General features: G+C 31.0%; 1 protein-coding gene across 4 annotated transcripts in view; it reads left to right on the top strand.

Annotated features, from left to right (window-relative positions):
- LOC134684281 (nostrin-like) overlaps positions 1-14,585 on the top strand; it is a 159,541-nt gene that overhangs the window by 120,113 nt on the left and 24,843 nt on the right. For all 4 annotated transcript variants that reach the window (XM_063543564.1, XM_063543565.1, XM_063543566.1 and 1 more), the window contains 2 exons: positions 7,574-7,711; positions 8,890-8,956. In XM_063543564.1, coding sequence (XP_063399634.1) covers positions 7,574-7,711; positions 8,890-8,956 — 205 coding nt within the window. The remainder of the gene's footprint in view (positions 1-7,573; positions 7,712-8,889; positions 8,957-14,585) is intronic.

Genomic DNA, 14,585 nt, shown 5'->3' with positions numbered 1-14,585 from the left:
AACTTTCTTATATTAACACCTACCTATTGTTTTTGTAAGTTAAATTTATTCAGATTGGTCCACTTCATCTTTATGGAAAGTATGAAAAAAAGTTTAATTGTGGAACTGTGATTTTTTTCACGATAATAGCCCAAAAATAGGTTAAAATCGATGAAAAGTGGGAAAATCATCAAAATTGGGCATTTTCAAAGGGCCGTAGCAAAAAAAGAAGCACACCACCATATGATTTTTTCTTCACCAATTGTTTTGTTACAGTCTTATAAACCTAAAAATCAGGTTAAGAAAAAAAGTTTAATTCTAGAAATTTTTGGCTCCTCAGAGGTGTACATCCTTAATGAAGTTTTGACAGAAGCTGGTTTAGGAAAATGTCTGATCTCTAAGGGTTAACTTTAAATAGGTTTATTATACTTGTATGTGAGACTGGGTTAATCTTAGTTGGGTTGAAGGTATAGTAAGAATTTAGTTAAGCAGGTCTTTACCCCATTGAGGATTTAAATATCATAACAAAGTTGACTCTAAGTAAGGCCTTAGTTAGGCACAGGTCTTTGCCTCTCTCAGAGGGCATAGTTTAGACAGGTTCCTAGTCTACAGAGGGTTTATATTGTGGTAGTATCTGCCTCAGTAAGGCTTTAGTTAGACACAGGTCTTTGCCTCCCCCAGAGGGCATAGTTTAGGCAGATTCCTACTCTAAGGGTTTAGATTTAGGTAAGTATCTACCTCACTTATGCTCTATCAATTAAGTATAATAAGGTTTTGGCTGAATTTATGAGAATCTTAACCTACAATTATTTGTCTAAAAGTGCACTGCAATGTGTAGATCTACTGACAGAGATAGGACAATAGTATAAACATGAAGAGGTTACTTTCATCTTAAATTGATCTTTGTACTGTTGTCTAGAAGTGTAAACTATAATACTATGTAAAGTATGTTTATAACACATTATGAATGTCAAAGTGTGTTTGACCTATTTGTTTCTTGCTCTGTATTTTCTAGTCTAACATTGATGGCTTACTATTGCTATGAATGTCATTTGAATGTTTTTGATGTCATTATGAGTGATGACATGGGGTATGTGTGATGTTATAATTAGCAGGTAAAGTAAATACATTGCAGTTTACAACATTATGTAATTGTACTAGACTATAAGGTTGCAGCATACTTAGGCAAAGTTTACCGAAAAAGGTTTTAGCTGTTCTATTTCAGCTGTTGGATTTTTTTTTGGGGGGGGGGGGGGGGGGGGGGGGGTTGCATTTTAGCTCACCTGCATGACCCAAATGATAGATAGAGAGAAAATCTTATATGGTCAGAAATGTTCAGAATGATGAAACCTTAACTGCCTGTTCATCTCATTAAAATTTTCAGACGACTTTTTAAAGGAGTTATTGCTCTTAAATGATATTTTATCTTTTTGTCTATATTCTTGGAAACTGTTACAGAAAGAGAAAATCTTGCAAAAATGATCAACATGACAAGATCTACTAGTCAATCAGATGAATGTTCTTCTTTTTTTTTTTATAGAGTTATTGCCCTTTAATGACCATAGATCTATCATGATAAGTAAAGCAGACGACATTTCAGCTAAAGCACTCCTCTTGTTATCAATTTCTGGTGTTATTACCTACTATTTTACAAACTTAAAAGAAATTTATATGGAAGCAAAAACAATCCAGTCATAAACAGGTCTACAATTAAGACTTACTCCTATAGGAGTTATTGCCCTTAAATGACTATTTTTACCAATGGTTTGCATTGCTGTCTGTTATTTTGAAAACTAAATAGAAATAATGATCAGAAAAACAACAATTCATTATAAGTCTGTCTGGCCCAAATTGTCTGTCAACCAAACTCTTTTTTGTAACTTTTTTAAGAGTTATTGCCCTTTAATTTTTTACCAGTTTTGTTTTAAATTTTGTACAACATCCAAAGTACTTAGATAAAGTGAAAATTTAAGCAGTAAGAATTAATTATCACTAAAACATAATCATTTAAAGCTAGAATTTGTTATGGATTCTATTCTTCAATGTTTGAGAGTGGCCCTAGTTGTACAAGCACAATTAGATCCAGATGAAGGACACTGCTACTGTAAAGATTTAGTCCATTCAATCTTGTGCGGTAAAACCTTTAAAATGAAGATTGACAAGTTGATTAAGAAGCGGTTGGTCTACATCTGTAAATAACATCATCATGTCATGCCCTGTTTATAGTCTGACGTAGAGTACGATCATTTGGTAATGAACAAATATATAAACTTGTTAGACAAAACATTTAGCAGAAAGCTATTACGAAAGAAAGTCGTTATGCCATAATGATGATGTTTCTACATATATTTTATCGTTAGTCAGATGTGAATTGTAATTATACACATAGGTTTTTTTGTAGTAATTATATATTATGTCCTTTGTGTTGTAATATTGGTACTTGGTATGAGTTGTGTCATAAACTATGCTCGGTACATAATTAGTAGGGGTTAAGTGTCATAAGATGCTCAAATATTTTTTGTCTGGTATATTTAGAATAGAATAAGTATAAAAAGGTATGGAATGACAAATTTATACTCATGGGTCACTGTTGATGATAGATTAGATTTTCTCTCACTAAATCTTAAATATAATAGTCAAAGACGGAATTGTAGAATTGTAAACAACTATAAATTCATTTTTTGGAAAGAAAGTAAACCTCTTTCAAGCAGTATCCAAACTCCATGCCTAGAAAATTGCAATGTAAGATGGTTAATTTAGTGGTTTTGCAGAGACTGCATCATAACCTTATAGAAAATGTGTCATTAGGTGAACATTTAAATTTGGATCTTATCTAAATTTACTGGCTCTGTATTCAACATCACTGTTAAAATGAAGATGTCCCATAAAATTCCACACCAAATCTTTTAATCAAAGAAAGATTTTAATAAAAAAAAATATTTAAACACCATATGATGAGACCAAAGGAATATCAATATCAAAAACATCTATATCTATATTTATTACTGTTCTGATTAAATTTATATAAAAAAAGGTCCCTGGGGACAATATCAGCAGATAAAGAAATTCTTGATTGTTTAAACATGTATCACTGAACTAGTTCACATTTTTGTTTAGGGGCCATTTGAAGCCCTCTGAGGGGTGCAGGATTTTTTTGCTGTTTTTTTGGTATGGGTGATTGTCTCTTTGACACATTCCCCATTTCCAGTCTCAATTTTAACATATAACATTATCAAGGTTACTTTAAGTGCTAAATTTATCTATCAGGTGGAATTTAGACAGATCTTTACTGAATATGGCCATAAACTGATTCATAAAAATACAGGACCAAGTCTGCTATTAAGCTCATATTAAAAGTTCATCAAGTTTCTTAATCAGTAAAAACCAGTAAATATTTGATGTCTTCTCTCCATGTAGGCAGTGACAATGGCCTTGCGTGATTGGGTACTTTTGCCCACTCTAATTTAACATTTTGACATTTATTATTTAAAAATTTTCTCATACAAACATGTTTATGTTTATGATACATAGGTGAATAGCTGGAAATGTGATTCAGTGGAGACAAATAAAACAACAGTAAAACCAGAATAACTGAGCCAGAATAACTGCTTTAAACTGACTTACACAATCTGGCCTCAGAAATTATATAACCCAATGTCTACAACAGAATATAAGTACTTTCAAGGGTATATCTGACACGTGGATTGTATACATAATGTTCGTGGGTATTTAGGTGAACCACAAATAAATGTTAAAGCAAGTGCATAACTTCTATAGATTTATATGCAGACTTGTACAATTTTTCTTCAAATAAATGTACGGTTAAATAAAGATTGTAAACATTTTTTTTCGAAATACAAAACTTAGTATTTGTTAAAGTATTCTGTCAATGGTGTTTTTCACTAAGAGATGGGAGTTCTTCCGTTCAATCAAATTTCTAAGTACAATTTAAAAAAAATAATAATGAATGCTAATGAATTCTTTATTTAAAGAGGGTTGACACATTGCAGTACATGGCTATGTATAAAAGAAGATTTTTATCATATCTATTTAGGTATATTAACTACGGTATATGATATATTATCATATGGTTACCTTGTAATAGACAAATTATCACTTCTGTTAAATTCCGGTTCTTACATTATATGATTATGCTATATTTACCATGTTCTTTGAAAGGATGTGTCCTAATGATAAAGAACAGAGTCCCTTTCTTTAAAGGTAGGTGTCTGTGGGGTTAAGCTAAGTCAATCAATCTTGTACGTAGATAAGAAGATGTGGTATGAGTGCCAATGAGACATCTCTACATTCAAGTCACAATTTGTTAAAAACAAACCATTAAAGGTCAAAGTACAGCCTTCAACACAGAGCATTGGTTCACATCTAACAGCAACCTGTATGAAATAAGTAGAATTGCAGATTGTATAATATTTATGTAATAAAGTTCATTGTTTTATGATGTTTAGCTTTAGATAATGGCAGTAGATCTAACAGAATCAAAACAATTGGCAACATTATACTGGAATTATTGTTTATAACCCAAAACAAACTGATGGCTTCTAATTCACAATTAACCACCCATTCACAAACGTTAATTACTGAATCAAATAACATAATATAAAGTCATTAGGTGGCTGTTATTAGTCTTATTCATATAATTCAAAAGTGCTATTTCTGCCAAGATCTTTTAGTGACTGTTCCAATGACCTATAGTTGTGTACATCCACGTTATTTGGACTCGAGTGAATAATGTTGTCTCATTGGAAATTATACCACTTCTTGTTAATTTTTTTGTCTTTTGGGCCCTTGTTGAAAGTTGATTTGGCAATGATACCACATCTTCTTATTCTTATATAAACCTGAAATAAAGTACTGCAAAAATAAGTAATTTCATATCATAATATCTCCACATTTTCATTCTAAAATGCTACAATTGACTCTCTCATACATCACCTTCTCCCATAACATATATATACTATGACTAAATAATTCAATATTGTTCAAAAGGTTAATTTTAAGTACTCTTTTACAAAGTAGAAATCTGCAGTAAGTGACTGGATAACCTTTATATGACTGAATTACCTTTATATTATATAATAATTTTATCCGTATAGACATCTAGGAACTGAATCGTTCTGACAAGTGATTGACAAAGCAAGATAAATTATAGCGAAGTTTGTTTTGAACTTACGTCAGTATAACAATAGGTCTACCGTTTTTTCTGGAGAAATCGAAAAATGATTGTATCGACAGACATGGTGCTAAATTTATAATGGATTGATGAAGATATGCACTTCTGGTTGTTAAGATTAAGTATAAGCATTTATAAATTATAAACAAGTTAGAACCTGCCGATAAAAATGTATTAAACCTACGTGCAAGAAATATCCCTAAGGTATTCAAATGTCTGCTTTTTCCTTGCTTAATGCAACTTTTTGGAAACAAGCTTTAAGTATTAGTGAAATGATAAAGGAATGACCAATCATACAATGGAGTAATTTTTGTTCTGTTGGTTGATTTTTAGTCCTGGGTTTGATTTTGTCAATTTTTTTAACTTTTATATACCTTGGAGACCTTTTTTTTTTGTTATTTTTTATTTTACATACAAACACAGGACTAATACCAATTAAAAAGCAACTTCTGTAACCTGAAAAAAGATATCAATTTAATGACAGACAGACAGACGGACAAAACTGACCAACTAATCTGATCGACAAAACTGACCGACCAAAATGACCAAAATGACGGAAGGACGGAATGACCAAGTGCAGATATCTAATGGATGAGGTTGTCACCTTTCAAAACAAAATCTCCCCAACAAAACACTAAATAACTACTATAATGCACTAATATAATTGAGAAGAAAATTTGTAGTCTTTAAGCATCATCATCAGAGCTGAAGACAATTATTCGTATCTACACTTTCATTTTTTCCAAGGACAAAAATATAACATACATTGACTACTTATTTTTAGCTAAAACAGAAGTAACCGCAAACAAATGATGATGATCCTCTAAATATATCTGACTTTTACAGATTCACTATATATACCTGACTTTCATCTTATCACATGTGTACTTATCATGTGACTTTCTGCTACAAAGTTATGGCATCGTGACAGCTTACAATATCCCGTCAGACTTTTCAGGTGCAAATACCTCTGTCATAGCGTAGACAGTAACATTGCCACCAAAGGCAAGATAAGAAATTATAATATTTCACCTCAGTATATCAGAAAGCATTGTAGTACACACATTTATTTTTGGGTAAGGATTGCAGGTAACGATTGCAAAAAAAGGCCAGCACCTTGTCATCTGATGGCTGTTACGTGGGTGTCTTACGTAAAGAATAAGTCATACAAAATAATTGTGAATGATTCTTGTCATAATCCTTATAATAAGTTATGAAGCTGATGTAGATTTCTTTATTGTTTATTTTGATATTAAACAAATGTAACTAATTATTTTGGAGTATTTACGTCCATGTTTATTTCGCGACTTGACACTTGTGCCTCTGGTGGTATGTGCACTTTATCATCAGAAAATATAAATAGAAACATCGTGTACTTTATGTTTTCATATAACAGTGTAATAAACTTCCTTCTTTCATTAACTTAAGATTAAGATATTTTGGTATTTCTTTCAACGGGTAAACATTAAAGGATTTTTAATTACTAAAAACAATATTGTTTTATACCTCTATTTGTTATACTTGACTTATGATGTTAAGCATTCTTTTATAAGAGTCTGCTGTGTTCTCTCATGTTTAAACACAAGTATTTGAAATAACAGCTAGTAGCACAAGGAAGTCAACCTTTTAAATCTTTCAGGTTTTAAGAAATAACTGTTTTCATTAGACAGGAATTTGCAATTTCATTTTCATGATCTATATCCTCTATTGAATAACAAGCTTCATCGACAGTCTGAAAATAAATGAATTATATCCCCCTTTAAACCATTGAAAACTGTCTTTTTTTCTCATCTATGCTTCCATATTGTAATGAATAAGATATCTGGCTAATTCTGTTACTTATCTAATACTTAACTCTTTTTTGAATTGCCATGTGTAAATTACTGTCAAATTTTCAAATGTTATCGGATAATAATGGGGGGCTTTATGTTTTCTATGATTCCATATTGTAATGAATAAGATATCTGGCTAATTCCTTTACTTAACTAATACTTAACTCTTTTTTGAATTGCCATGTGTAAATTACTGTCAAATTTTCAAATGTTATGGAATAATAATGGGGGGCTTTATGTTTTCTGGTCTGTTCATCTGCCATCCCTTCATTACGTCAGTGTGTTCATCCGTCAGATATAAGATTAAAAGTTTTGGTTTATGGTTACATCTTTCAGAGGTTGAGGTCACATCAATGTGATAATGTAAGCAGGACATGCATGGTGTCCAAATTTTTACTCCTAAAGAAAAACTATATTTTTTTGTCTCACGATCTTGTTACGTAACGTAAATTATTATTTCCAAAACAGAAGATCAGAACTTCCTTATCTCTGTGTGGTTTAACAAAATAATTTCTTTACTTAAAATCAGAATGACACATTATTTGACTGTATCCACACTTTTATTTTTCAGATTGAATTGTTAACACCAAAACAGAATGGCACAGTGGAAAATACGGACCAAGATAAGCAATATTCATCTGCCTCAATCAAGGGAATGTGGAAAAAAGCATTCAAAAGTTTAAAGAGTTCCCCATCAGATTCAAAATTAGTGAGTGAATGATTTTACATTGATAGAACACAAAAAAAGAAATGATGTACAGTATTATGTATAATCCCATAACTATATCCAGAGATGAACAAGTTGTCCAGGCCTTGCGCTCATAAAACTTTCAAGTCAGTTTTTTGTACTCGTACTGGAAAATCAACCAATCAAAATGCTGGATTTTATGTTTCGAGCATGATTTTTATAGCACTGAGCAAAGTTTTATGACTTCAACCCCTGAACATTTGCCATTGGACATTTATAAAGCACACAACAATAAAACAGTCCATACATGCTGCGTAAAATAAATCTAAAGAACAGCCCTTTATATTAAATCACAGTGAAACCAATTTCAACCAAACTTTAGGGAAATTAAAAATATCCTTCAAAATACAATTTTCTTTAATTCTCAAAACGTTATGAATTGTCAATTTCCCTTATTTTCTCTGAAGACTTAATTTAACAAATTCTTTAACAATAGATTAAGCATTGACAATTTCTCTGTTGTACAATTTGATTTAATCCTTTTTCGTAACAAACTTTATCACTAAAATATAAAAATGACAGAAATAAGTGGACATTTTTTTTAAAGAAAAGAATTAGAATTTTGTGATTTCTTGGTGCTATTAGATTATATTTGTTCATTCTGTTGTTTCAATACTGTTCATTAAAGCCATTGTGCACCATGTGAAAAAGCTTTACTCAAAGGACTTATAAATGACTACAAAATGTTTGCTATCTTTCTGTGAAATTCCCATAAGGAAACATGTGTGCAATAAAATGATATATAGAACTAATATATGGCATTGTTTAAGATTTCTTTCATAAAAACTGTTGATTAAGATTAACAAGCCCTCATTATTCCAAGATTTCTGCTTCCAATTCAACATTTTCTTTCAACATGGATTCTATGTTTGGAAGATTTACCAAATCCGCACAAATAATGAAAAATTCCTCTTCACGAGAGATGCTATTACCTACAGAGTTCTGTAGATATCAGGAGGTATAGTATTTTAATCAGGAAAAAAAATCAGGAGGGATTGTTAAAATACAGCCTCTATTATGTTGTTGTTCTTATTTTATCAGAAATCTGTATTTTTCATGCTGTTGAACAAATCAAAAACAATTATTTTGTATATATGTATAAAAATTGAATTTGTATTAGCTTGTTCTTCTTTTTGTAGAGCAAGAAAGCAAGTTTAAAGAAAAAGCAAGGATCAAAAGAAGAAGAGGAAGAAGAAGAACAAGGACGTAAGTCAAAGGTCATTTTATGAAGTTCATAGGTCACCTGATCTTTGTATGATTATGCACTGTATATGGTATTTTTAAAGGTATCTTGTGAGGTTTGTTTTGAACATTGGTATTTAGACACATCTTACAACATGAAATAGTTTAGTGGACACATGGGTAATAAGACACATCCTCAGACAGGTTAGTGGTCAGATGCCTATGCGTTGTCATCCATGTTTTCTGTTGTCTTTGTCCTGTTCCCTTCATGTTTTACAAAATTCTTCTCTACTAAATCACAGGACTAATTTGAACCAAACTTTGACTAACTGATTATTAGGTTATTTTGTATGAAGACTGTGTTTTCAGCTTCTTATCAACCAACATGGCCACCATTGCTTAAATAGAACTTAAGGTTAAAATGCAATTATTGTCTTTTATCGCTATTTTGTGCATTTTTCGTTTGATCTTTTTTTGTGATAATTTTCATATCATGCTACTCGCTTGAGATGGAATAATTATCACTAGAAACTAAGGAGGCCACGTGGCGTTGCTAACGAAATTGACATGAACATGATGAAATTGACAACGTCGTCATAGGTAAAATAGCGATAAATAGATTATCATTGGTCATCTCAACTCGCTTGCTTTTCTCACTTTCGCTGTACCAGCTCAAGCGAGAAAAATCAATCTCGTTGAGATGATCCACGATAATCTATAAATATCTAAAAAAAAAACTTAAAGACAGAGAAAATCTGAAAAGACCAAAATGTAAGTTTTATCTTTGTCCTATATCCACCAAAAGTATCAGATGGCTCTTGTGGGAGTTATTGCCCTTAAATGATGATTTATTTTTTTTTAAATCTATTTTCAAGATTTTGACAATTATCTTGAAAACTATTACATATATATACATCTCTGTGTAGATGATCCCTTTGGTGGCCGTCCAATGTTTTTTCTTGCTCTTGGTCAGATTGCTTTCTCTTTGACACATTCCACATTTCCATTGTCATTTATAATATTCAAGTGCCCAAGTCATTATTTTAAGCACTTAGTATTAAACAGTTAAAAATATATAAATACCTCAATTTTTAACCCCAGTAATAGAATTAGATGCCTGTGTTTTATCATCTCATACTCTTAGATACTTAGAATCTTCCCTGGTATGTTTAGATTAAAAATTATATCAGAAAAACTAAGTTGTAATAAATTGACATAATTTGATTCCAAAATAATAAGTTTAAGATTACAGTTATCTGTTTTATCTGATAAGAGAATTAATTTGTCATGGCCTATCAGTGTAGATCACCATTATAACTTGTTAATATTGTTTCATCATCGTTTTGATAGTTGTTATATCATGAATCAGTATTTTTTAGCCTTGTGTAAGCAGTCATTTTGACTATATTTACAGACTTACTGGAAGCCTGAGAACTCAGAAATGAAAATTCATCAAAATTTAGATTATTGACTTTTATTATTATCTGAGTACAAATCAATTTATTTTAATCATATGTTATGTCAAGGGTTAATTTGTATAATTGAGAGACGTTGTAGTTTGTTTAGTTCAATAAGGCTTTAGATAACCGGATCAACTCTTAGTGTTTTTAAGATGATTTGGCTCAAAAAAGGAGGCTTTGGTCTAAAAAAAAAGAATCATTTTAATTAATCACACAGAGTTGCTTGGGGAAGTATTTATAAAATAGATAGACAATTGTACCTATTGTTGCATGTTGCCTAATAACTCTCTACATTATTTTCCAGGACCAGATGATTATCAAATTAATAAACCCTCTTCATAATTTAATCTGGGATTATATAAAAGTCAAACAAATTATATATATCATTGTCAGGGAATAGAAGTAATCTTTCATATTGTAAGTTCCAAATGGAAAAAATATTCCAGAATATTATTTTCCATTTGGAATAATTATAAGGGTAAATATTCCTAACAGAATAAGTGGAAAAAATATGTGTTAACACTATGACTCCTTTTTTAACAACCAATTTTATTTGACCCTTAATTTTCTCCTTTGGCCATTATAGAAAAAAACAGTTTTATTTTGAAAAGGGGACACAGTCTTAAAGGGAATGTCATTATGGTATTTGATACTTGGTACATGTACTTTTTCCGAGTGATAAGTATGTATTTGATCTCTAATAGAAATAACATTGGCTTAAGAGACTACACAGATCAAGTTCAGGCTGCTTTTGAGTTGTTTTCAAAACCAAACCAACAATAAGACCAGTTTTACAAATGATAAAAGCTCATTTTCAGAGCAAACTAATTCACTATGTAAACTAGATCACTAGCAAAAATAAGATGATATATTATGATGGTTTCTTTTTCTCAATACTACAAGAATTTTAATTTTCCAATCATATCTTTTACTGAAGTAGAACAGTATTATATTCTAATGGATTGTTTGTTGTTTGTTAAGAAATGGGGTTAGTGGTATTGAGACAGTTATACAGCCTTGATCTATATCTTAAAACACCCATACTGACAACGGTAATTAATTGAAGTGTTTCAACATGTAACGAATGTTTTACAAAACATTGATTAACCCACATTATACAATTGCCTAAGTGTGTCTATACTAGAGAATAATAGTGGTAGAAGAGAGAGGCTTTGGAATGATGTATACAAATTACACAGGAGTACAAAATGTCAATAGATGTTAAAAGAAGGAGACGTGGTATGATTGTCAATAAGACAACTATCCATCAGAGTTCAAATGAGGGGGATATAAAAGCAATTATTGGTCCCAGTGCATCCTTTAACAATGAGAAAAAAACTTTTACTGCATGTTCAGCTATAAAAGTCCCTTACATAATAAAATGTGAAATTATTAACAAGGTTTTGATTGCTCTAAAAGAAATGTAAATAAAGTCCTCTGCAAAATTTCTACAGATTCTTAAAAAAATGTATGAACAAAATTATGTATGTTTTATCATCTAAAATATTGCTTTCTTCTGAGAGTTTCTTGGTCAATATCAGCCATATAAATGTTAACAAAGTCTTTAGCCAGTCATCTCTTAATTGAGTGGACCAAAAGATTGACTTGGTTATATAAAAGAGGGGTGAAAGATACCAGAGGAACACTCAAACACATAAATCTAAAATAAACTGACAACGCCATGGCTAAAAATGGAAAAGACAAACAAACAAATAATAGTACACAAGACACAACATAGAAATCTACAGACTGAGCAACAGGAACCTCTAAAAAAAACAAGGGGGATCTCATGTGCTCGAGAAGGATAAACAGATCCTGCTCCACATGTGGCACCTGTCATGTTAATATTGCCATCATTGTACTTTCCCATCTTGTTAAAACAATAAATTAGGAAATCATCAGTTCTGGTGTTCTAATAGACAAATAAATCTTTAGTGCTTGTGTTCTTGTGTTTATTGAGGACTTTAAATTTTTTTCTTATTATTTCTTTCATCATTGAAAATGCCAGTAAAATAATGAAAACATTAGATGTTTGCATGTACAATTAATGAACTTTAAAGATAAAGACAGAAATTGTAAGCCATGTTCAGGTAGAATTGCCTTTCTTCAAAGATGCACCGTCTCTTGTTGTTGATAAAAGATTGACACCTTTGCATCAAGCCAAAAAACACAGCCTATGATTGCATTACAATCTTTCACATTACAGCTTTGTATTTGTTTGTATGACGTCAATACTTAATGAATTATCATTACTAATAACAGTTTCACTGACAGCCAAAAATTAAACATCACATGGTTACTTTATAGAAGTCAGAATGCTTTTTACTGAGATATAAGTAGTTAGGTGGTTGTTAAGTTGTTCCATGTTTTGTGAAGTCTGCATGTAGGCGTTACGATATATTAATTTGATATTGTTCCAATGATTTCTTAAATATGTTCAAAACTTTTATGCATATTATCAAACAAATTGATATAGAAGAGAGAGATTTTGATATTTTGCCGACATCTTTCTTTTTTTGTCTGATTTGTTCTCACTCATTGACACAGTGTTGATTAGTTTTGACAGATTTGAGGATCAGAACGAGTGGGAAAGTTGTCTCTTATGGGTTGTGCCTTTATAATTCCAGATGGTAATATCAACAAGAAATGTTATTTATGTCAAAAATACATTAAGTTTTTATAAATGATTGCTTTCATTTCAAACCAATTTGATTTTTAAGATTTTTACCAATCTCCCACATGTTTCAGTTTTGAACAAATTTGGCATTGTATGCAGGCCTTAAGATAGTCTCTGTGAAATTAATTTTCAACTTTTCTGTACTTGGAATTTTAGAGCTTGATATTTTGTGAGTTTGTTCATCAGCTTGTTTGTCCAAACATGTTCACCAGTCTGTCCTGCTTCAGGTTAGAGTTTTTGATCCATAGCTGAGATAGCTGTGTCAGTGGAGTAATTGTTAACAGGGTGTGCAATACTATTGTTGAATATAAAACATTTTTTGGTCAAGGTAGATTTAATGAAGTTGAAGTCAAATCAAATTGAAACTTAGTATAAATTATCATTATGATATGATCTTTTTACTTGCTTACATTATAGTTTTGACCCAAATTGCATGGTTCACAGGAAAAAACATGAAAGTGCAAGTGGGTCATTCATGTACTAAGGATACATTCTAGTTTCTATTTGTATTATTTCCAATCTCATAAATTGTTAACTTTCTATACATTGTGACTTAGATGGATAGTTGTCTCATTGGCACTTATACCACATTTTTTTATTTATATAAATATCATTTCCAAAATTACTTCAAAGTGATTAAAGTGAATTTGAGTGCCAGTTGGACAGACTACTTGGAAAGCATTTGAGAAACTAATACTCTTCCAGCTGAAATCTGGACAATTCCTGCATTCTTGGAAAACATTTGAGAATCTATAAATACCATAACTCTTCCAACTGAATTCTGAACAATTCCTGCATTCTTAACATTGTTTGTCCTTGTGAACTTTATAAAGCTGACACTTCAGACATCATTTAAGAAAACTTCATCTTCAATCAGGGATCAATGTTCTGGTGTAAATTTCATCCTTACCTGTCAATCAAAGGTAACCAATTATTTACTTATCACCTGAAAAAGGTCAAGGACAAGGTCAATGGGTATTAAAGTTCAAAATGTTTATCTACAGATAAATTTCCCAAAAAATTAATAGAAATTGGCTTGATATCTTAAAATATACAGGTGCCTAATTATTTTTATTGAAATCAATCAGTATATGATAAGATCTCATTTAATTGAAACTTTCACATAAAATTGATAAGAAAAGGCTTAAGTGAAAAAAAGCTACATCAAATTGCTTTATGGCCGATTGGAAAGATCCATCAGGGTTAAAAGGTTACTTAATTTTTCACAGCAGTTAAAGGTTGATGACTTTTATGAAACTTTATAATGATAATTGTCAGTACACAAAGAAACGTATCAGCTAAACCTTTGATGAAGTACTTACCCCGATTGAGATCTATAATGACATTAGCCCAATTGGGTAGATCTCAATGATGTTAGTCCCATTCACAGGGTGTAACTAATGATGTAGGTCCAATTGATTAAAGCTAATGTTAAAGCTCGATTGAGTATATCTAATGATAATAGTTCAACTGGGTAGATCTAAGGATGTAATCACCAATGGTTTTATTTTAAGGG

The sequence above is a fragment of the Mytilus trossulus genome, chromosome 9 (assembly GCF_036588685.1).
Source record: "Mytilus trossulus isolate FHL-02 chromosome 9, PNRI_Mtr1.1.1.hap1, whole genome shotgun sequence".
NCBI classification, from domain to species: Eukaryota; Metazoa; Mollusca; class Bivalvia; order Mytilida; family Mytilidae; genus Mytilus; species Mytilus trossulus.
The sequence above is the reverse complement of the archived record's forward strand: the minus strand, read 5'-3'. Positions and strand labels throughout refer to the sequence as shown.